A 23,898-nucleotide genomic window follows, 5' to 3' on the forward strand; every position below is an offset into this window, starting at 1 on the left:
GAGTTGTATCTTTGATGGTCTAAATTGTATACAGAGTGGTCTTTCAATAGGGGAAATATGGGGTTGAGGGAGAAAGAAATTAGGATTTAGATTGTTGATACAAACCTATCACATTATAAATTAAGCTTATAATGTTGATAATATACCTGTGTTAAACGTGTACATACAATATATAGGTAAAATATGTAGGAGCGTTTCAACACTACATGACTGCAGATTGTGGCATCTTTAAAAAATAAAACAAAATGTAACTGAAAAATAACATCTGAATAATAACAATAATAACAACAATTCCATTAATAACACCAGAGGTAGCAGCTGATTACAGTCTTCTATTCTCACTGAACATTTCAACATTTTTCTCTCAGGGAGTGTCCTGTATTGCATGTGAGAGTCAGGAGCTGGATGATCTTGTCTTCTTCATCTCCATCTGATGCCTGTCTGTCCTCTGTTCTGACAGCCCAAAGTGTCTCCAATGCAACTGCACCCACAAGTGCTTTTCAAGTGGTTTTCAGTGGCGACAGGGGTGTCACAACAGACAGGGAACACATGCACACAGACACACGGATACTATACATACACATACACACACACACATACGCAAACATTCAATTGAACCAATGCACACATGCTCTCACACACACACACTGTATATTCATACACACAAATGTACACATTATTTTTCTCTCTTTCGCACACACACACAAAATACACACATGCTCTCTCTCTCTAACACAAACTCACTGGACACTGGGCATTTCTATTTTCCTTCATATATTTTATATTTTTACATCACAGTCTTTCCATCCAAACCAGCCCCTCACCTCTCATTCCCCTTCCCCAAAACTCAGAGGTCTGTGAAGATGGCGGGGCCCGTATGGCTTCATAAAGTCAGTTAGTCCATCACAGTAGAGGGTTTCAGAGAACCAGACAGACAGAGAGGGATGAGAGGAGTCCTCTGAAGGATTACAGCCAAGTCTCTTTTCTCCTTCTGTGCCTCTCAGGTTCCCCAGATACATCCCTCTGCCCTGTCCTGCTCCTGGTTCCCCAGTTACATCCCTCTGCCCTGCTCCTGGTTCCCCAGTTACATCCCTCTGCCCTGTCCTGGTTCCCCAGTTACATCCCTCTGCCCTGCTCCTGGTTACCCAGTTACATCCCTCTGTCCTGCTCCTGGTTCCCCAGTTACATCCCTCTGCCCTGTCCTGCTCCTGGTTCCCCTGTTACATCCCTCTGCCCTGTCCTGCTCCTGGTTCCCCAGTTACATCCCTCTGCCCTGTCCTGCTCCTGGTTCCCCTGTTACATCCCTCTGCCCTGTCCTGCTCCTGGTTACCCAGTTACATCCCTCTGCCCTGTCCTGCTCCTGGTTCCCCTGTTACATCCCTCTGCCCTGTCCTGCTCCTGGTTACCCAGTTACATCCCTCTGCCCTGTCCTGCTCCTGGTTACCCAGTTACATCTCTCTGCCCTGTCCTGCTCCTGGTTCCCCAGTTACATCCCTCTGCCCTGTCCTGCTCCTGGTTCCCCAGTTACATCCCTCTGCCCTGTCCTGCTCCTGGTTCCCCTGTTACATCCCTCTGCCCTGTCCTGCTCCTGGTTACCCAGTTACATCCCTCTGCCCTGTCCTGCTCCTGGTTCCCCAGTTACATCTCTCTGCCCTGTCCTGCTCCTGGTTCCCCAGTTACATCCCTCTGCCCTGTCCTGCTCCTGGTTCCCCAGTTACATCCCTCTGCCCTGTCCTGCTCCTGGTTACCCAGTTACATCCCTCTGCCCTGTCCTGCTCCTGGTTACCCAGTTACATCTCTCTGCCCTGTCCTGCTCCTGGTTACCCAGTTACATCTCTCTGCCCTGTCCTGCTCCTGGTTCCCCAGTTACATCCCTCTGCCCTGTCCTGCTCCTGGTTACCCAGTTACATCCCTCTGCCCTGTCCTGCTCCTGGTTACCCAGTTACATCCCTCTGCCCTGTCCTGCTCCTGGTTACCCAGTTACATCCCTCTGCCCTGTCCTGCTCCTGGTTCCCCAATTACATCCCTCTGCCCTGTCCTGCTCCTGGTTCCTGGCATGCCTGAAGACCAAGACACTGTCCCGCTGCCTCACAGGGACTCTTCATGCCTGGACAACCCCATAATAACCCTCTTCACCCTGCACCTCCATGTCTGTCCAACTCAATCCTCCTGATGTCCTGTCCTCTCAGCCCACAGGGCCAGCTCTTGTGGCAATGCAAGACCCAGCACCCCCTGACAGTGACACAGTTCTGGCTGTGCTGTTGCTGTCCTGTGTGGGAGGGGCCTGCCTGTCTGCACAGTCTACTGTCCTGGCTGTGGAGCCAGGTGGAGGTGGGGCTGTGAGAAGGTGCTCTGGGGCCGGGGGCAGCACGGCAGCGGGCTGGCTGGCTGGCTGGCTCAGGACTGGTAGAAGTGGTGGTAATGGTGGTGGTGTTCATGGTGGTGATGATGCTCGTGCCTCTGAACCATCTGGGCCAGCCCTCCTTCATAGAGGAGCACACTGGGAAGGTCCCTCACCTGCTCCTTCTCCATCACAGGCCCCACTGGAGCCCCCAAAGACCCCAAGGCCCGGTATTGCTGCTGGCCCTCCTTGGCCCTCTGCTTGTGCCTGCGGTAGGGGGCTGAGGACTGGTGAGGGGGGGTCTGGCTGGGCAGGGCCGGGGGAGGTGGGGCCCCTCTACTCCTCATCACCCTGCCCGTGGTGGTCTGTGTGGGGTGCGTGCGGCTGTGGGTCTTGGGGGAGCGCAGGGCGTGTTTACCTGAGTCTTTACCTGGTCGTGGGGGACAAAGAGTGTCTGGGCCCGGAGCGGTGCTGCTCTCCATGGCCACCTGCGAGCGGCGGTGGTGGGGGTAGGAGTGGCCATTCTCTGGTTCATGAGAGCGAGACCTGATCTGGTTCGATGGTCGGGTCTGTGGCTCTGCTTTCACAGGCTCTGTGGTGGGGGCTGGAGAGGAGAGAAATACAGGTCAGGATAAATAACCCATGATGGGTGAATTGATACACCAATAACTTTATTGAAAGTCTGAGAAGTTCATAACTCATTAACGTTAATATTACCAGTTCCAATACCTATTTTAACACCTTTTTTAATTTTTTCTGCTTTCTTTTTTCACAGGACAAAGTGTATTTTTCTGCCTTGAACTAGAGGGAGTCACACAAAAAAATCCTCTCGTCAACACAGACATTTACACTAAAGCAGCCCAATATTAAACATAATTTAATTCACTTCATGATGATGCCTGGCCCCTGAACACATATGGTATTGTGCCCTGGGGGATCCAGATGCTTTACTGGCCAGTAGTACGGCTAATGGATCCAGCCTCCAAGCAGGTGCTGGGGTAATGAAGGCCTCTCTCTATCTGGACACAGCTTCAAAGGACCGCGGTGCTGTGATCGGTCGGTGTCTCAAGTCTCCAATCCCTCCATCATCCCCCCCCCCCCCGGACCAGCCCCCCTGGGCCAGCTCACCTGCTCCGAAGCGGGATGTGTAATTCTCGATGCCGGCCAGGTCTAGGTAGTGGTTCCTGCGCTCCAGGTTCTCATCCACACAGTGGCGCTGACAGCCCTGACTCTGACCCTGCTGGGTCAGAACCTGGTGCTGGACAGTGTGGTGGTCACTGTGATGGCGCCTGGAGGGGAGAGAGATGGGACTTTAGAACAGCTTGAAGCAGTATTTTAGCTCTCTAAGATGGATTGCAAAACATACATTCCTTCGGTGTCAAAATAAAGATTGTTATTAGTGTCAAAGATGTACAGAATTACATTATGGTCTTGTAAAACCTTGATGCAGGCTGTAGAACATATGTTACCTGAGGAGGGCTCGAGACTTCTTCTCTGCACTTTTAAGGTCTTCAATGCACTTGTCAGTCTTGGTTCTGGGGAGGGGCATGTCTGTGAGAGAGAGAGCAGGACATTATCAAAAAGAGCAGCACACACAGAGCAGCTACACACACACAGCACAGGCCTATTTCTCTCAGAAGAAAGAAACCTTTGTTCACAGCCTTTTACTTTGAAGATCTATAAAAGAGAAAAAACAGCAATGCTTCATTTATTTACTCCAGGCCTCATATAAGACATAAAGAAAAAATATATATAACCCAGAGTTTATTAATGAAGTGAGATATGTTGCGGTTCCTTTTCAAAGCCTGCTTCTTTTGAATCGCTTGACGTTATAAATAGCCACAACAACATGAAGTAAACAAACATGGCGTCATATTTTTTAGCACATTTTTATTCTCAATACTTGTTTACCAAGTCGTCAGTTAGAAAAGTTGCGTTGAATGTAGCTATATTTTACCGACAGCTCTGAGAAGTGGGGGGTGAGGGAGAAGAAGAAACACTTTGGAGAAAAAGAAAATGGTTGTGGTTATCAAAAGGAGTCGGTGCATCTCTTAAGGTTTCTTTCAGAGTATTTGAAGGCACTGGGGGGCTCTCAGCTCTGTCCCTACTCCCATCATTAAAAATGAACCCCATTGTGCCGGAGAGATGGAGCGATGGAGAGACAGGCAGAGAGAGAGAGTGAGGAGTCTGACAGGCCTGAAGCAGGTGCCTTTCTGCATGACAACAAACAAGACTGGATGTGCTGACAGCGGAACAGTCAAGTAGAGCCCAAAGAACACCGCTCTCTCTCCTCCCCATCTCATACCTTTTCTTCCCCCTCTCCTCTATCTCCCCCTTCTCCTCCCTTGTCTCCCCTATCCTCACTCCCAGCCCTGTGATCCTAACCCCAGCCTGGTGGTTACCTGCGGGGCCCTGCGTGCAGCTCCGCCAGCGCTGGCTGGAGTCGGGGGCCACGGAGAGCTTGACCCGCAGTGTCTTGCTGCTGCTGGGGGAATGGTTGACCGACGTGTCTACCACCTCATAGATGGTGTGGAGCAGGCTGGTGATGTCCTGAGGGGGAGGGAGAGAGAGAGATGGTCTGAGTTAGTACACAGCTGACAACCCAGTTACTGTTTCAGGCAAACAGGAGAGATGGAGAGAAGAACATGCTGGGTTGTCAGTTGTTTTATTTCAGTGTTCTCCCTGTAAAGTGATCAGGCAGGGAGTACAAAGATGGGATAAATGCATGACAATATTTGTCTGGGAGGTGGGAGGAGAAGTGCTAAAAGATGTCAGAACTCTACTCTACAGCAGCTCTGCTCTTAATTTCACTCTTGTTTTCTTTCTCTCTGTAGGCTTTTTATGGTGGTTTGTGTAACTTTGGAAGTTTAAAAGTATTATCTCCCTCTTAGTATCTCTCTCTCTCTCTCTCTCTCTCTCTCTCTTTGAACGAGTGGAGTAGCGGAGGGCCATAGCACAGACCTTTGCCTCAGGGCTAAGATTCAGACATAGACAGAATAAGAGAGAAAATAAGAGGGAAAATCCCGCAGAGAGAGAAAGAAAGGCCGAATAACATCCACACACAGTGAGCACAAACCAGACATCTGAAATCTGCACTCGCTTAAGTCTTTAAATGCCTGTTTAGGAAGAGAGCAACATGAACATCCACAGATGGATCAAAAGCATATTATGTTTAATTATACATATTTCAGGTATTTTTTGCATTTTCCCTCTAAAGGTAATTACTGCATTTCTACTAATGTTCCCTGGACTGCCAATGCCGAGAAAAGGGGCTTACAAAACCACTCAGAAATTAGGACATTTTTGGGCCTGTTAGCCTAGCTTCTGCTCTCTCTCCTCTAAAACGTCCAAATGCCTGAATTCCTATTGCCTTGCCTCTCTCTGACTGCAATATAAATGCCTATTATGAGCTCTTTGGGGACTGGCTCCAGATACCGTTTCAAACGCTAAAATGTAAAAAATCCTCTTATGTCATTTTTAGTTTTCAATTTTTTCATACGTGTGAAGAAATAAAGAAAGGGAGCTGGAGAAGAAAGCTTTTCTTTTTTCGACTTCTTTTTGTGAGCTGCCGCCTGCCGTCTCATGTGCCGCGGGGCCACGGGCGATGCCAAAGAAACTGGAGATCCAACCATCCCACCACACAGAGGACGGCTTCAGTCTCTTCACACCGTTTCAACTCAGCTCTCCAAAAATACAGGCCTCTCTGACTGCACTGCTCAGATCTTTACAAGGCAGCAGCCAGACACTAGGTATCTATCGCTGGGAAGGAAAAAGTATCTTTGGTTCCTAGTGGCTGTATTATTGAAATGGACTAATATAACTTCATCTGGTTGTGTCTCACTTAGTCTATATATGTGTTTGTGTATCTGTTTGAAAGAGAAAAAGATCATGGGTGGGTAAAGAAAAGGATAGTGCCCTGTTACGTGTAAGAGTATATTTGAATGTAAATGTCTTTGAACCCTTACCTCTCTGGTGACCTTGCCATTGTTGTCAAAATCATACAGCGTGAACGTCCACTCCTGTCTGTTGTCTTCCTCTACAGAGACGGCACACTCAAGCTCCTGAAACAAATCACATTTCAATATAAGTATCGATACATTCATGACTGTGTGCATGCGTGCGTGCAAGTGAGCATCCTTCAATCCCTGAAAGAGTATTCTGTTGTCGCTCTAGTTCTCCCAAGAGGCACTAATAATCAAATCAAATCAAATGTATTGGTCACATACACATGGTTAGCAGATGTTATTGCGAGTGTAGCGAAATGCTTGTGCTTTTAGTTCCGACAGTGCAGTAATATCTAGCAAGTAATATCTAACAGTTCCACAACAAATATCTAATACACACAAATCTAAGTAAAGGAATGGAATAAGAATATATAAATATATGGATGAGTAATGTCATTGTCAGAGCGGCATAGGCTAAGATGTAATAGATAGTATAGAATACAGTATATACATATGAGATGGGTAATGCAAGATATGTAAACATTATTACGATAGTATAGAATACAGTATATACAGTATCTCACAAAAGTGAGTACACCCCTCACATTTTTGTAAATATTTGAGTATATCTTTTCATGTGACAACACTGAAGAAATGACACTTTGCTACAATGTAAAGTAGTGAGTGTACAGCTTGTATAACAGTGTAAATTTGCTGTCCCCTCAAAATAACTCAACACACAGCCATTAATGTCTAAACCGCTGGCAACAAAAGTGAGTACACCCCTAAGTGAAAATGTCCAAATTGGGCCCAATTAGCCATTTTCCCTCCCCGGTGTCATGTGACTCGTTAGTGTTACAAGGTCTCAGGTGTGAATGGGGAGCAGGTGTGTTAAATTTGGTGTCATCGCTCTCCCACTCCCTCATACTGGTCACTGGAAGTTCAACATGGCACCTCATGGCAAAGAACTCTCTGAGGATCTGAAAAAAAGAATTGTTGCTCTACATAAAGATGGGCTATAAGAAGATTGCCAAGACCCTGAAACTGAGCTGCGGCACAGTGGCCAAGACCATACAGCGGTTTAACAGGACAGGTTCCACTCAGAACAGGCCTCGCCATGGTCGACCAAAGAAGTTGAGTGCACGTGCTCAGCGTTATATCCAGAGGTTGTCTTTGGGAAATAGACGTATGAGTGCTGCCAGCATTGCTGCAGAGGTTGAAGGGGTGGGGGGTCCGCCTGTCAGTGCTCAGACCATACGCCGCACACTGCATCAAATTGGTCTGCATGGCTGTCGTCCCAGAAGGAAGCCTCTTCTAAAGATGATGCACAAGAAAGCCTGCAAACAGTTTGCTGAAGACAAGCAGACTAAGGACATGGATTACTGGAACCATGTCCTGTGGTCTGATGAGACCAAGATAAACTTACTTGGTTCAGATGGTGTCAAGCGTGTGTGGCGGCAACCAGGTGAGAAGTACAAAGACAAGTGTGTCTTGCCTACAGTCAAGCATGGTGGTGGGAGTGTCATGGTCTGGGGCTGCATGAGTGCTGCCGGCACTGGGGAGCTACAGTTCATTGAGGGAACCATGAATGCCGACATGTACTGTGACATACTGAAGCAGAGCATGATCCCCTCCCTTCGGAGACTGGGCCGCAGGGCAGTATTCCAACAAGATAACGACCCCAAACACACCTCCAAGACGACCACTGCCTTGCTAAAGAAGCTGAGGGTAAAGGTGATGGACTGGCCAAGCATGTCTCCAGACCTAAATCCTATTGAGCATCTGTGGGGCATCCTCAAACGGAAGGTGGAGGAGTGCAAGGTCTCTAACATCCACCAGCTCCGTGATGTCGTCATGGAGGAGTGGAAGAGGACTCCAGTGGCAACCTGTGAAGCTCTGGTGAACTCCATGCCCAAGAAGGGTTAAGGCAGTGCTGGAAAATGATGGTGGCCACACAAAATATTGACACTTTGGGCTCAATTTGGACATTTTCACTTAGGGGTGTACTTACTTTTGTTGCCAGCGGTTTAGACATTAATGGCTGTGTGTTGTGTTATTTTGAGGGGACAGCACATTTACACTGTTATACAAGCTGTACACTCACTACTTTACATTGTAGCAAAGTGTCATTTCTTCAGTGTTGTCACATGAAAAGATATACTCAAATATTTACAAAAATGTGAGGGGTGTACTCACTTTGGTGTCACGACTTCCTCCGAACCTGCCTCCTCTCCTTGTTCGGGCAGGCTTCGGCGTTCGTCTTCACCGGCCTTCTAGCCACTGCCGCTCCTCATCTCATCATTCCATTTGTTTTGTCTTGTTTATTACACACACCTGGTTAATTTCCCTTCATCAGTACCTGTGTAAGTATTCCCTCTGCACCCCTTGTCTTTGTGTGTGATTGTTTATTGTGGAGGTTACTATAGCTCGGTGGAGCTATATGGTATTTTGTATCGCCAGGATATTCACCCGTGTGCCTTGTTGTCTACAGTGCGCAGTAATACCGCACTGGAGTGTTTTACGCATTGCTGCATACCGCTGTCTTACCGAATAAACCATTTATTCTGTGATTTACCCTCCTGCGCCTGACTCCGTCCAAATCACTCACCAAAGAATCACACACCCAACAGCATGGAGTCGGCAGGAGACGGGAATATGCCTGGAGTCGTGGAGCGGGTCCGGGAGCATTCCAACATGCTAACCAGCTTGGGCAAAGCGATGGATCGGGTTCTCCAGGTCGTCCAACGCCTGGAGAGGAGAGGACCCGACGCTTCAGGACCAGCTGAGCGATCCAGCCACCCACACCCCAGCACCCAGAGGGATTCACCTATCCCGACCGAGGGAGTATGACGGGACAGCTGCCCGCTGCCAGGGATTCCTCCTGCAGCTGGACCTCTATTTTTCTACCATCAGCCAGGCTCCATCGGAGCGGGAGAAGGTGTCCGCCGTCTCCTGCCTCTCGGGGAAAACCCTGGAGTGGGCCAACACAGTCTGGAGTGAAGGAGGACATGCGTTGGAGAATTACGGCGAGCAGCTTGTTCATCTGAGGCAGAAAACGAGGACCGCGCAGGACTTTGCTCTGGAGTTTAGAACTCTAGCGGCTGGGTCCGGCTGGAATGAGCGGGCCCTCATCGACCGCTTCCGGTGCAGCCACCAGTCCGTCTCTTTCCGCGGATACCACATCACCACCTCAGGTGTGGAGATGGAGGGAGACCGCATTTCAGCCGTGCGTAATTTACTGACTCCAACCACGGTAAAGAAGGTGCAATGCTTTATTGGGTTTTCCAATTACTATCGGAGGTTTATCCGAGGCTTTGGCAAGGGCGCAGCTCCCATCACCTCTCTGTTGAAGGGTGGGCCGTCCCGGCTCCGCTGGTCTGCAGAGGATGACAGGGCTTTCCGTAACCTGAGGGCTCTGTTCACCTCAGCCCCGGTACTGGCCCATCCCGATCCATCATTAACGTTCGTAGTGGAGGTGGATGCATCCGAGGTAGAGATAGGTGCTGTGGAGGCACTGGCTCGAGGGGGCGAAACACCCTTTCCTCGTCTGGACTGACCACCGTAACCTGGAGTATATCCGGGCAGAGAGGAGGCTGAACCCTCGCCAGACCAGGTGGGCCTTGTTCTTCACCCGGTTTGATTTCACGTTGTCATAAATACCAGGTACTAAGAACGTGAAGGCAGATGCGCTGTCATGGCTGTACGACACAGAGGAGAGGCCCATAGACAACACCCCCATACTCCCGGCCTCCTGCATTGTGGCGCCGGTACTGTGGGCGGTGGACGCGGACATAGAGCGGGCGTTACGCACAGAGCCATCTCCACCTCAGTGCCCAGCTGGGCTGCGGTACGTGCCGTCTCTTGTCCGTGACCGTCTTATCTATTGGGAACACACGTCCCCCTCCTCAGGTCACCCAGGTATCGGTCGTACAGTGCGCTGCCTGACCGGGAAGTACTGGTGGCCTACCTTGGCTAAGGACGTGAGGGTGTATGTCTCCTCCTGCTCGGTGTGCACCCAGAGTAAGGCAACTAGGCACCTCCCAGCGGGTAAGTTACATCCCTTACCAGTTCCAAAACGGCCATGGTCCCACTTGTCAATTGACTTCCTCACTGATCTTCCCCTCTCTCAGGGTAACACCACCATCCTGGTTGTTGTGGACCGCTTTTCTAAAGCCTGCCGCCTCCTTCCTCTGCCCGGTCTTCCCACGGCCATGTAAACTGCGGAATCCCTGTTTACTCATGTCTTCCGGCACTACGGGGTGCCAGAGGACATAGTGTCTGACCGGGGTCCCCAGTTTACATCCAGGGTCTGGAAGGCATTCATGGAACTTCTGGGGTCTCGGCCAGCCTGACCTCTGGGTTTCACCCAGAGTCTGATGGGCAGGTGGAACGGGTGAATCAGGATGTGGGTAGGTTCCTGCGGTCCTACTGTCAGGACCGGCCGGGGGAGTGGTCTGTGTTCTTGCCATGGGCCGAATATGCCCAGAACTCTCTCCGCCACTCCTCCACTAACCTATCTCCATTTCAATGCGTTTTAAGTTATCAGCCGGTCCTGGCACCGTGGCATCAGAGCCAAACCGAAGCTCCTGTGGTGGATGACTGGTTTCGGCACGCAGAGGAGACATGGAACGCTTCCCACGTCCATCTCCAGCTCGCCGTGCGTCGCCAGAAGGCCAACGCTGACCGCCACCGCAGTGAGGCCCCGGTCTTTGAACCGGGTGATCGGGTCTGGCTCTCGACCCGGAATCTGCCCCTCTGCCTGCCTTGCTGGAAGCTGAGCCCGCAGTTTGTGGGCCCGTTCAAAGTCCTGAGGAGAGTAAACAAGGTTACGTATAGGTCACTACTCCATCCTGATTACCGTATTAACCCCTCGTTTCACATGTCTCTCCTCAGGCCGGTAGTGGCTGGTCCGCTCCAGGAGTCTGAGGTGCGGGAGGTCCCTCCGCCCCCTCTGGATATCGAGGGGGCCCCGGCATACTCTGTCCGTTCCATCCCGGATTCGAGGCATCAGGTGGGGGGCCTTCAGTACCTCGTGGAGTGGGAGGAGTACGGTCCGGAGGAGCGGTGCTGGGTCCCAGTGAGGGATGTCCTCAATCCCTTCCTGTTGCGTGATTTCCACCGTCGCCATGCAGCTCGCCCTGCTTCGCGTCCTCCTGGCCGTCCCCAAGGCCGGTGTCGGCGCGCTGCTGGAGCTGCGCGTCGGGGTGGGGGGGGGGGGGGGGGTATGGGTACTGTCATGACTTCCTTCGAAGCTGCCTCCTCTCCTTGTTCGGGAAGGCTTCGGCGTTCGTCTTCACCGGCCTTCTAGCCACTGCCGCTCCTCTTGTTTATCACACACATTCCTGGTTCATATCCCTCCAGTACCTGTATAAGTATTCCCTCTGACCCCATTGTCTTTGTGTGTGATTGTTTATTGTGGAGGTTACTATAGCTCGGTGGAGCTATATGGTATTTTGTATCGCCAGGATATTCACCCGTGTGCCTTTTTGTCTACAGTGCGCAGTAATACCGCACTGGAGTGTTTTATGCATTGCTGCGTACCGCTGTCTTACAGAATAAACCATTTATTCTGTGATTTACCCTCCTGCGCCTGACTCCGTCCAAATCACCCGTCACAACATATGAGACGAGTAATGCATGATATGTAAACATTATTAAAGTGGCATTATTAAAGTGACTAGTGTTCCATTTGTTAAAGTGGCCAGTGATTTTCAAGTCTGTATGTAGGCAGCAGCGCCTCTGTGCTAGTGATGGCTGTTTAACCGTCTGATGGCATTGAGATAGAAGCTGTTTTTCAGTCTTTCGGTCCCAGCTTTGATGCACCTGTACTGACCTCGCCTTCTGGATGATACCGGGGTGAACAGGCAGTGGCTCGGGTGGTAGTTGTCCTTGATTATCTTTTTGGCCTTCCTGTGACATCGGGTGCTGTAGGTGTCCTGGAGGGCAGGTAGTTTGCCCCCGGTGATGCGTTGGGCAGACCGCACCACCCTCTGGAGAGTCCTGCGATTGTGGGCGGTGCAGTTGCCATACCAGGCGGTGATACAGCCCAACACAATGCTCTCAATTATGCATCTGTAAAAGTTTGTGAGGGTTTTAGGTGACAGGACAAATTTGTTGTTGCGCCTTCTTCACCACACTGTCTGTGTGGGTGGACCATTTCAGTTTGTCAGTGATATGTACGCAGAGAAACTTAAAACTTTCCACCTTCTCCACTGCTGTCCCGTTGATGTGGATAGGGGGGCACTCCCTCTGCTGTTTCCTGAAGTCCACGATCATCTCCTTTGTTTTGTTGATGTTGAGTGAGAGGTTATTTTCTTGACACCACACTCTGAGAGCCCTCACCTCCTCCCTGTAGGCTGTCTCATCGTTGTTGGTAATCAAGCCTACTACTGTTGTGTCGTCTGCAAACTTGATGATTGAGTTGGAGGCGTGCATGGCTACGCAGTCATGGGTGAACAGGGAGTACAGGAGGGGGCTGAGCACACACCCTTGTGGGCCCCCAGTGTTGAGGATCAGTGAAGTGGAGATGTTGTTTCCTACCTTCAACCCCTGGGGGCTGCCCATCAGGAAGTCCAGGACCCAATTGCACAGGGTGGGGTTGAGACCCAGGGCCTCAAGCTTAATTATGAGATTGGAGGGTACTATGGTGTTGAATACTGAGCTATAGTCAATGAACAGCATTCTTACATAGGTATTCCTCTTTTCCAGATGGGATAGGGCAGTGTGCAGTGTGATAGCGATTGCATCGTCTGTGGACCTATTGGGGCGGTAAGCAAATTGAAGTGGGTCTAGGGTGACAGGTAAGGTGGAGGTGATATGATCCTTGACTAGGCTCTCAAAGCACTTCATGATGACAGACGTGAGTGCTACAGGGCGATAGTCATTTAGTTCAGTTACCTTTGCATTCTTGGGTACAGGAACAATGGTGGCCATCTTGAAGCATGTGGGGACACCAGAATGGGATAGGGAGAGATTGAATATGTCCGTAAACACACCAGCCAGCTGGACTGCGCATGCTCTGAAGATGTGGCTAGGAATGCCGTCTGGGCCAGCAGCCTTGCGAGGGTTAACACGTTTAAATGGTCAAATCAAATCAAATTGTATTTGTCACATGCGCCGAATACAACAGATGTAGACCTTACAGTGAAATGCTTACTTACAAGCCCTTAGCCAACAATGCAGTTTTCAGAAAGAATACCCAAAAAAATCACAACAAAATACAATACGAAATAATACGAAATAAAAGTAACAAATAATTAAAGAGCAGCAGTAAAAATAACAATAGCGAGGCTATATACAGGGGGTACCGGTTCCAAGTCAATGTGCGGGGGCACCGGTTAGTCTAGGTAATTGAGGTAATATGTACATGTAGGTAGAGTTATTAAAGTGACTATGTATAGATAATAAACAGAGAGTAGCAGCAGCGTAAAAGAGGGGGGATTAGATGTTCAGGAGTCTTATGGCTTGGAGCTAAAAGCTGTTTAGAAGCCTCTTGGACCTAGCCTCTTGGACCTAGACTTGGCACACCGGTACCGCTTGCTGTGCGGTAGCAAAGAGAACAGTCTATGACTAGGGTGGCCGGAGTCTTTGACAATTTTTAGGGACTTTCTCTGACATCGCCTGGTATAGAGGTCCTGGATGGCAGGAAGCTTGGCCCCAGTGATGTACTGGGCCGTACGCACTACCCTCTGTCCATGTTGGTGATTCACAGTTCGACTTCACACTCACTTCAAACTGGAGCTGTTTCTGTGTCCCTGCGGGCGCCTGGCTCTCTCTTCCCTGCATCTTCTCCTCCACACAGCAACTGTCCACCATCTTCTCCGGGGGCAGAGCCACTGTAAACACACACGCAACCAAATTATCAAATCAAAGTTGATTGGTCGCGTACACAGTTTAGCAGATTTTGTAGCAGGTGCAGCGAAATACTAATGTTACTAGCTCCTAACAATGCAATAGATACAGTTGAAGTCAGAAGTTTACATACACTTATGTTGGAGTCATTAAAACTCATTTTTCAACCACTGGCAAGTCGGTTAGGACATCTACAGTGAGAGAAAAAAGTATTTGATCCCCTGCTGATTTTGTACGTTTGCCCACTGACAAAGACATGATCAGTCTATAATTTTAATGGTAGGTTTATTTGAACAGTGAGAGACAGAATAACAACAACAAAATCCAGAAAAACGAATGTCAAAAATGTTATAAATTGATTTGCATTTTAATGAGGGAAATAAGTATTTGACCCCTCTGCAAAACATGACTTAGTACTTGGTGGCAAAACCCTTGTTGGCAATCAGAGGTCAGACGTTTCTTGTAGTTGGCCACCAGGTTTGCACACATCTCAGGAGGGATTTTGTCCCACTCCTCTTTGCAGATCTTCTCCAAGTCATTAAGGTTTCGAGGCTGACGTTTGGCAACTCGAACCTTCAGCTCCCTCCACAGATTTTCTATGGGATTAAGGTCTGGAGACTGGCTAGGCCACTCTAGGACCTTAATGTGCCTTTTCTTGAGCCACTCCTTTGTTGCCTTGGCTGTGTGTTTAGGGTCATTGTCATGCTGGAATACCCATCCACGACCCATTTTCAATGCCCTGGCTGAGGGAAGGAGGTTCTCACCCAAGATTTGACGGTACATGGTCCCGTCCACCGTCCCTTTGATGCGGTGAAGTTGTCCTGTCCCCTTAGCAGAAAAACACCCCCAAAGCATAATGTTTCCACCTCCATGTTTGACGGTGGGGATGGTGTTCTTGGGGTCATAGGCAGCATTCCTCCTCCTCCAAACACGACGAGTTGAGTTGATGCCAAAAAGCTCGATTTTGGTCTCATCTGACCACAACACTTTCACCCAGTTCTCCTCTGAATCATTCAGATGTTCATTGGCAAACTTCAGACGGGCATGTATATGTGCTTTCTTGAGCAGGGGGACCTTGCGGGCGCTGCAGGATTTCAGTCCTTCACGGCGTAGTGTGTTACCAATTGTTTTCTTGGTGACTATGGTCCCAGCTGCTTGAGATCATTGACAAGATCCTCCCGTGTAGTTCTGGGCTGATTCCTCACCGTTCTCATGATCATTGCAACTCCACAAGGTGAGATCTTGCATGGAGCCCCAGGCCGAGGGAGATTTACAGATCTTTTGTGTTTCTTCCATTTGCGAATAATCGCACCAACTGTTGTCACCTTCTCACCAAGCTGCTTGGCGATGTTCTTGTAGCCCATTCCAGCCTTGTGTAGGTCTACAATCTTGTCCCTGACATCCTTGGAGAGCTCTTTGGTCTTGGCCATGGTGGAGAGTTTGGAATCTGATTGATTGATTGCTTCTGTGGACAGGTGTCTTTTATACAGGTAACAAACTGAGATTAGGAGCACTCCCTTTAAGAGTGTGCTCCTAATCTCAGCTTGTTACCTGTATAAAAGACACCTGGGAGCCAGAAGTCTTTCTGATTGAGAGGGGGTCAAATACTTATTTCCCTCATTAAAATGCAAATCAATTTATAACATTTTTGACATGCGTTTTTCTGGATTTTTGTTGTTGTTATTCTGTCTCTCACTGTTCAAATAAACCTACCATTAAAATTATTGACTGATCATGCCTTTGTCAGCGGGCAAATATACAAAATCAGCAGGGGATGAACTTATTTTTTCCCTCACTGTACTTTGTGCATGACACAAGTAATTTTTCCATCATATGTTTACAGACAGATTATTTCACTTATAATTCACTGTATCACAATTCCAGTGGGTCAGAAGTTTACATACACTAAGTTGACTGTGCCTTTAAACAGCTTGGAAAATTCCAGAAAATGATGTCATGGCTTTAGAAGCTTCTGATAGGCTAATTGACATCATTTGAGTCAATTGGAGGTGTACCTGTGGATATATTTCAAGGCCTACCTTCAAACCCAGTGCCTCTTTGCTTGACATCATGGGAAAATCAAAAGAAAATCAGCCAAGACCTGTTACATTTATATTTTTACATTTTAGTCATTTAGCAGACGCTCTTATCCAGAGTGACTTACAGTTAGTGAATACATATTTTTTTATACTGGCCCCCCGTGGGAATCGAACCCACAACCCTGGCGTTGCAAACACCATGCTCTATCAACTGAGCTACATCCCTGCCGGCCATTCCCTCCCCTACCCTGGACGACGCTGGGCCAATTGTGCGCCGCCCATGAGTCTCCCGGTCGCGGCCGGCTGCAACAGAGCCTGGATTCGAACCAGGATCTCTAGTGGCACAGTTAGCACTGCGATGCAGTGCCTTAGACCACTGCACCACTCAAGCAATTTCCAAATGCCTGAAGGTATCACGTTCATCTGTACAAACAATAGTACGCAAGTATAAACACCATGGGACCACGCAGCCATCATACCGCTCAGGAAGGAGACGCGTTCGTTCTCCTAGAGATTAATGTACTTTGGTGCGAAAAGTGCAAATCAATCCCAGAACAACAGCAAAGGACCTTGTGAAGACGCTGGAGGAAACAGGTACAAAAGGATCTATATCCACAGTAAAACGTGTACTATATCGACATAACCTGAAAGGCCGCTCAGCAAGGAATAAGCCACTGCTCCACAACCGCCATAAAAAGCCAGACTACGGTTTGCAACTGCACATGGGGACAAAGATTGTACTTTTTGGAGAAATGTCCTCTGGTCTGATGAAACAAAAATAGAACTGTTTGGCCATAATGACCATCGTTATGTTTGGAGGAAAAAGGGGGGCTTGCAAGCCGAAGAACACCATCCCAACCGTGAAGCACGGGGGTGGCAGCATCATGCTGTGGGGGTGCTTTGCTGCAGGAGGGACTGGTGCATTTCACAAAATAGATGGCATCATGAGGAAGGAAAATTATGTGGATATATTGAAGCAACATCTCAAGACATCAGTCAGGAAATTAAAGCTTGGTCGCAAATGGGTTTTCCAAATGGACAATGACCCCAAACTTACTTCCAAAATTGTGGCAAAATGGCTTAAGGACAACAAAGTCAAGGTATTGGAGTGGCCATCACAAAGCCCTGACCTCAATCCTATAGAAAATTTGTGGGCAGAACTGAAAAAGCGTGTGCGAGCAAGGAGGCCTACAAACCTGATTCAGTTTCACCAGCTCTGTCAGGAGGAATGGGCCAAAATTCACCCAACTTTATTGTGGGAAGCTTGTGGAAGGCTACCCGAAACGTTTGAACCAAGTTAAACAATTTAAAGGCAATGCTACCAAATACTAATTGAGTGTATGTAAACTTCTGACCCACTGGGAATGTGATGAAAGCAATAAGAGCTGAAATAAATCATTCTCCCTACTATTATTCTAACATTTCACATTCTTAAAATAAAGTGGTGATCCTAACTGACCTAAGACAGGGAATTTTTACTAGGATTAAATGTCAGGAATTGTGAAAGGTGTATGTAACCTTCCGACTTCAACTGTATATTACAGTAAGCTATGTAAACAATCCAGTGTATAAATAAGCATAAGGCACAGACACAAAATACTTTGGGGTTTGGATGCAAATCATTACTATGGGAAAGTGCTAGCATAGCCCCAGGAATGGGTGAGGAGGTGGATGAATAGAACATGGAGACATGGAACTGAACAGACATAGCATGCCTAAAATGCCAAGAAAAGGACATGATGCTACTGTATAATGTGGCGTAAGATATTACATTCTAAACTGGGAACATCATCTGATCTGAACATCAAAGAACCCCATGGGAGCCCTGCCTCTGTCTCTGTGCCCACTGTAGCGGAGCTCATAACTCTAGATGTTTCACTGAGCATTATAGCTCCCAGACATATAGCACAGACAGACAGCGTCCATAGGGAGGCCTCACCTCATCTGTCACACACACATCCTATTCCACATCCTCATCAACACTAGGCCCCAACTACAGTATCAAACCTTTATGGTGTATGTCAGCCCACCAACATCTCCTACTGTAACTGAACATGTCACAGTCCTTTCATATCCTCTCATCACATCATAATCCAATTAAAACCTCTGAGATGCTTCAGACATGGGTACTACATATGAAAAACAGACTGATAGGCCACTGGCAGAGGCCATGAATACACAGAGTCTCTCCATTGGTCCAAGTAGTGCACTATTTAGGGAATAGGGTGCCATTTTAATTGGGACGCAGTTGGTGGCCATTTGGTTTAGCTTGTTCTCCTGCCTGACCAATCAGGATCAGGAGCTGGCTGGGTTACTGTGCACATATATACACACCCACCCACACTGCACAGCTCCTCACTCACCCCCCCCCCCCCCCCCCCCCCCCCCTCCCTCCCCTGCACTTTGAAGTTCCATTCTCAAACCTTTTGGACGAGGATCAGACCAGCCGGCTGTAAAACAGAATCACTAATTAATTAAGCCAAGTCAAATCTGAAACAGTGTTTGTTGTGGTCGCCAAAGGAGCAGAAAGACAGACAACAGCCTCGTTCTCTTTCCTCTGTATCCAAGCAGATCAAAGAGAGAGGAACATGTCTGTCCCGTCTCCCATCCCCTCGGCTGCAGGCACAATGAAAGGCAGCATCCTAGGGACCAAAAAGTTTTTGGAGGACAAAAATATAACCCTCTCTTTTGATCATCACAGGTGCTCAAAGGTACCATTGTGCCGTGCAAGGGGGCAAATCTGTTGGGTAGCAAGCCCAATATTGTGGAGATGGAGATGCTTATCTCCAGGCTAATGAAAAGGCCCAGAGGAATACTGTAGGCTATGTCCCAGAGGGCACCATATTCCCTATGTAGACGTAATCTGCTATCTCCCTCTCTGACTCTGACCCCCTCGTCACTGAAATACAGTCGGCCTGCTCTTTATGAGTGGAGCTAAATGCTGCCAGAGGATTGGCTGGTGATCCGATCTGAAGGGAGGGGAGGAGGGGCTGGCACTCTCACTATACCATCATGCCTGATTCAACAGCCCTGCCATTATATACACACGCACACATGTGTAACCCCGCACAAGCACACACACACAGCTATCACACCATCACACCCACAGGACCGCTGTCACACACTCTCAGCTTTCAGCTCTGTGTGGTTGGTCTGAGAGTCAAGCAAGTGTGACCAGACACAACAGAGATTCAGGTTTATACAGCTGAATAGGACTTCTGAGCCTCACTTAATGACCTCGTGAAAACTACATTTGAAAAGGCACAGAGGATGTAACTGCGAGATCCGAAGAGCCAAAACACGCTTTCATCTTGGATCCCTTTTTCTTCGTCCCTCTTTGCAATTTTGCCAGCAAGTTATTTTTTAATCCTCACAAACTTCCTTTGGAAATGCTTACTGAAGCCCTGAGGAAAGACAGGCTTTTATATGTGCATTGGCCTAACGATAATCTGTAACCTCTCTCCGGCTCTCTATGTCTGTCCCTTTCCCCTTCAACAAACCACTTTCATTCCTGGCTTATAAAGAATCAAAAATCCGGAATGCTCCATAACAGTTTTCATTCAAGTTTAAATGTGATTTAAGAAATCTGTTAGTGAACCCCCAGGTCTAAAGAAGCATTGTACCAAACGGTAATCAATAACTACTTTGATAATAAATCGTCTCTCATAAGTTCTGACTGAAATGTACCACAAACGGTACTTGTCTACAGAGGCTGTAAGAGAACCATGGTGTATATTATGTTTAATTATACATATTTCAAGTCTTGTTAGCGTTTTCCCTCTGAAGGTAATTACTGCATTTCTACAAATGCTCCCTGGACTGCCAATGCCGAGAAAAGAGGCTTACAAAACCACTCAGAAATTAGGATCTTTTGGGGCCTGTTAGCCTAGCTTCTGCTCTCTCTCCTCTAAAATGTCCAAATGCCTGAATTCCTATTGCCTTGCCTCTCTCTGACTGCAACATAAAGGCCTATTATGAGCTCTTTGGGGACTGGCTCCAGATACCGTTTCAAACACTAAGACGTTTGAGAAAGGGACCAAGATGGCTCTTAATCTGACACAGGGAGGGATTTTGACAGGAACAAGGTGTGGTGTGAATGGCCATCTAACGTTACCATACTTTCATGTTCTATAATAGGTTGTATTTATAGTGTTTTTCACCAGGTCTTAAGGCCCTTTTATGTGGAGGGGACTGTGATGAGGACCACCCCTTAAAATAAACCAGCCTGAACTAGTTAAACTCAACAACAAAACTAGCCAGCCGAGACACCCTGACCCACATATCTGGGCTGGTCCCATCCCACTCTCCCCTGCTGCCAGTTAGGTAGCACAACAGAGCTCAGTTCACATGAAGGGGGAGGCCTCTCCTCTCCTTCCTGATTCCTTAATCCAGGATCACACCACACAGGGGGAAAACAGAATAGATGGAGGCGGGTTGCAAAGCACAGAGGGGGAGGGGAGGGCCGGGTGAGAGAAAGGGGGGAGGAAAGGAGAAGGAAGGTAATGGGGGGAGAGAGGGACTGGGGGGGTTCCATACATCCACCTCATCAGCACATTTCAGGAGCTTAGTGGAGTAGGGGGGAGGAGACAGGCGGCCTACCTTCTAAACGGTAATGTTCATCACTGATCCCCTCTGCACACGCCTTGTCCAACACATCCTGGAGAGAGAGAAACATAGAGAGACACATTTATCTTAGTGTATTTGTCACAGACCATGCACAACAAATATATATTCCACCAGATTTAGCTACAGAGTTTATTTCCATGTTTGTTGTCATCCATACAGTATCGAGAAAGAGTATATTCACCATATAAACAAACTATTCTAGCTGGACACTGGAGATCCACATTAGAGCCGCCAATACATAGTGACATGGCCAAATCCAAATGACAGTGTTCAGCTCTATATATGTAGAGCTTGTTTGACAACTGTGAGCTGAAGCTGAGCAGAACCAGGAAGTTAGAGGAGACAGTACAGTAATTGAAGGATCTAAACAGAGTGAGCATTCGACTGACTGCCACTGGCACACAGTACTGGAGTAAGTCAAAGAACGGCCTCAATCACTGGTCTCAATCACACTCTTCCTGTGGTGAATTGTGGGTTGTCTGTGAGGTTATTTCCGTGACGGGGTCTATCGTCATTGGTGGTAGCGATTCGCTGGTGGGCTTGTTTTCTCAGTCCACCCGACCCCCGCCCCTCTCCTCTCCTGGCAGCCGTGTCTGTGAGTGCATACCAATGGGACTGCGTGATATGTGAGCTTGGGGCTTCACCATGGAAAATGCCAACTCAGGTGTCTCTGTGGCATTACAGTCATCTGGCCCGATAACCATTACTCACACACACACACCCCTGATCTGAGAGTTCTCTTTCTCACACACATATCGGGAAAAGCTCTCTCTCTCTCGCTGGCATAGACATACATACTACTGAAAACACTGTCACACCGTAACCCTACACAGATATAAACCCAGACACATACTACATGATAAACACACCACACAACCACACTCTACATACTGTACATGTATTAAAGTTACGGTACACCCTATCCCTTATGTGTGAATTACCTGCTCCAGCAATCAAATCAAACACCACTAAAACAACTCCTGAGCTGCTTGATCTAGTCTATGTTGAGCTCCTAGCTCTCTCTGCATCTCTCTCTCGCTGTATCTCTTTGAATCTCTCTCTCTCTCTCTCTCTCTGTATCTCTCTCTCCCCCCTCTCTCTCTATCTCTCTCTCGCTGTATCTCTGTATCTCTCTCTCTCTGTATCTCTCTGTCCCCCCTCTCTCTGTATCTCTCTCTCCCCTCTCTCTCCTCTCCCTCTCTCTGTATCTCTCGCTCTCCCTCTCCGTATCTCTCTCGCCTCTCTGTATCGCTCTCTCTCTCTCCCCTCTCTCTCCCCTCTCTCTCCCCTCTCTCTGTGTTAAATAGGTGGATTTATGAGAGTGAAAAAGTGTAGAAGGGATTTGGGTTTAATCTAGTAGAGAGGTAGAGTTCAGCTGGGGTGATCCTAGCCCAGTCAGCCTAGTAGAGCAGCTCTGCAGCGTACCCCAGTCCAGTCCAGCCCACACTACTCACCACATCACTGACTGACTGACTATAGTGCACTAAATATGGAGAAGGGTGCCATTTGGGACATAACTTGACTGAGGCTGTCTGAATCACTAAAACCTCCTCAGGGTAGCCAGGTTCCTCGCTCTCCCTCTGAGCCGAAACCTTACCAGCCTGCTATTTAAACTAGGCCTGACCCAGACTAATATGGTCAGGCCCAAAAGAAGCCAGCCCAGGAGATAAAAATCAGACACTGTCTGTGTGGATGGAGTGAGAGTGGAGAGGGAGAGAGGAGGGGAGTGGGCGGCGGGGAGGTGGGACAGTGGGGAGAGAGTTACATGAAGCAGTGTTGTGTTGCTGCTTAGCGCTCAGCCCCTGCTTTGCCTTTGAGAGGCAGCCAGCAGAGCAGTCTGCAGCAGATAAGGTAAGTAACAGGAGAGCCTCTCCATGTGTACGCTGCTTTAAAAGATCTCCCTGTCCAACACAAGGCCTGAATGTCTCAGTGCTGCTGAAATCCTGCTGCCAACACACATCTGTAATGCATTTCTGAATGCCTTATATTTACAGATACTCAGCGGGGGGCTCTGAATGTAGTACAGATGAAGCTGTAGTGTGTAGCGCGAGTGTGTGTGTATGTATGTGTGTGAGTGAGTGAGTGAGTGAGTGAGTGAGTGAGTGAGTGAGTGAGTGAGTGAGTGAGTGAGTGAGTGAGTGAGTGAGTGAGTGAGTGAGTGAGACAGAGAGAAGAGAGAGAGAGAGAGAGAGAGAGAGAGAGAGAGAGAGAGAGAGAGAGAGAGAGAGAGAGAGAGAGAGAGAGAGAGAGAGAGAGAGAGAGAGAGAGATAGAGAGAGATAGAGAGATAGAGAGATAGAGAGCGAGAGCTGCAGTCAGATGGCTGTCCCTGAGTGGCATCAGGACTATCTCTGCAGGTCAGGCAGAGTTCTTCAGGTCAGAGGAGGAGGGCTCAGGAGCGCCAGCTGACAACTTAATTGTCAGTAGTACTGCAGCCAGCATTGGCACCACAGCCACAGAGCTCCAGATCTACAGTACTGTTTGCAATTAAGGCCCTGGCCTGTACAGTAACCCCAGCCCAGGTCCCAGCCCCCAGCCTCCCTCCCTCCACAAACCCCCAGAAAAATCACCCCTCAATCAACATTCCTCCAGCCTCTCTCTCACCAGGGTTTGTGCTCTGAAATCAAACAATGAAGACAGCTGGGCTTTAGTTACAGCGAGCAACATCCCTCCAATCAAACTCTCAAAGTACACACACACACATTATTGCTCTCTCTCATACACACTCACTATCTCTCTATCACGTACGCACAGTCTTGAGTTGAGCACATTTTCTGTTTTTGATGAATGACCCAAAATGATGGCGGGGTTAGCCAAGAACATGAGAACATGGGAAAGAGGAATGTGCTAATTGGTTGTTGTCTGTGATGATGGATGGGATCTGCTCTTGGCATCTCTGCTTAATGTTGAATTTTTTAAAATACATTCAGTAAAAACCTCAGATTTCCTTTTCAGCTCTCTCTCTCTCTCATTTCTCTCATCCCTCATCAAAAGACCTGACCGCTAAATGGCACGAGGAATATGATAAGAGAAACACAGTAATTTACACAGTATCATTTGAAGTCTATTTCTTTCTCTTCTACTTTCTAGAATGTGCC

At 48.3% G+C, this 23,898-nt stretch overlaps 1 protein-coding gene across 1 annotated transcript in view; it reads right to left on the reverse strand.

The window, feature by feature from the left end:
- Positions 1-2,381: 2,381 nt before the first annotated feature.
- Positions 2,382-23,898, reverse strand: part of nkd1 (NKD inhibitor of WNT signaling pathway 1) — a 45,693-nt gene continuing 24,176 nt past the window's right edge. Inside the window, exons 4-10 of the mRNA XM_084160111.1 lie at positions 20,775-20,832; positions 14,014-14,120; positions 6,307-6,402; positions 4,744-4,891; positions 3,811-3,892; positions 3,470-3,630; positions 2,382-2,945 (exon numbers count right to left, since the gene is read on the reverse strand). Of these exons, the coding sequence (XP_084016237.1) occupies positions 2,398-2,945; positions 3,470-3,630; positions 3,811-3,892; positions 4,744-4,891; positions 6,307-6,402; positions 14,014-14,120; positions 20,775-20,832 (1,200 nt within the window). The 3' untranslated portion in view covers positions 2,382-2,397. The remainder of the gene's footprint in view (positions 2,946-3,469; positions 3,631-3,810; positions 3,893-4,743; positions 4,892-6,306; positions 6,403-14,013; positions 14,121-20,774; positions 20,833-23,898) is intronic.

The sequence above is a fragment of the Coregonus lavaretus genome, assembly GCF_964263955.1.
Source record: "Coregonus lavaretus genome assembly, chromosome: 4".
In the NCBI taxonomy this organism is placed as follows: domain Eukaryota; kingdom Metazoa; phylum Chordata; class Actinopteri; order Salmoniformes; family Salmonidae; genus Coregonus; species Coregonus lavaretus.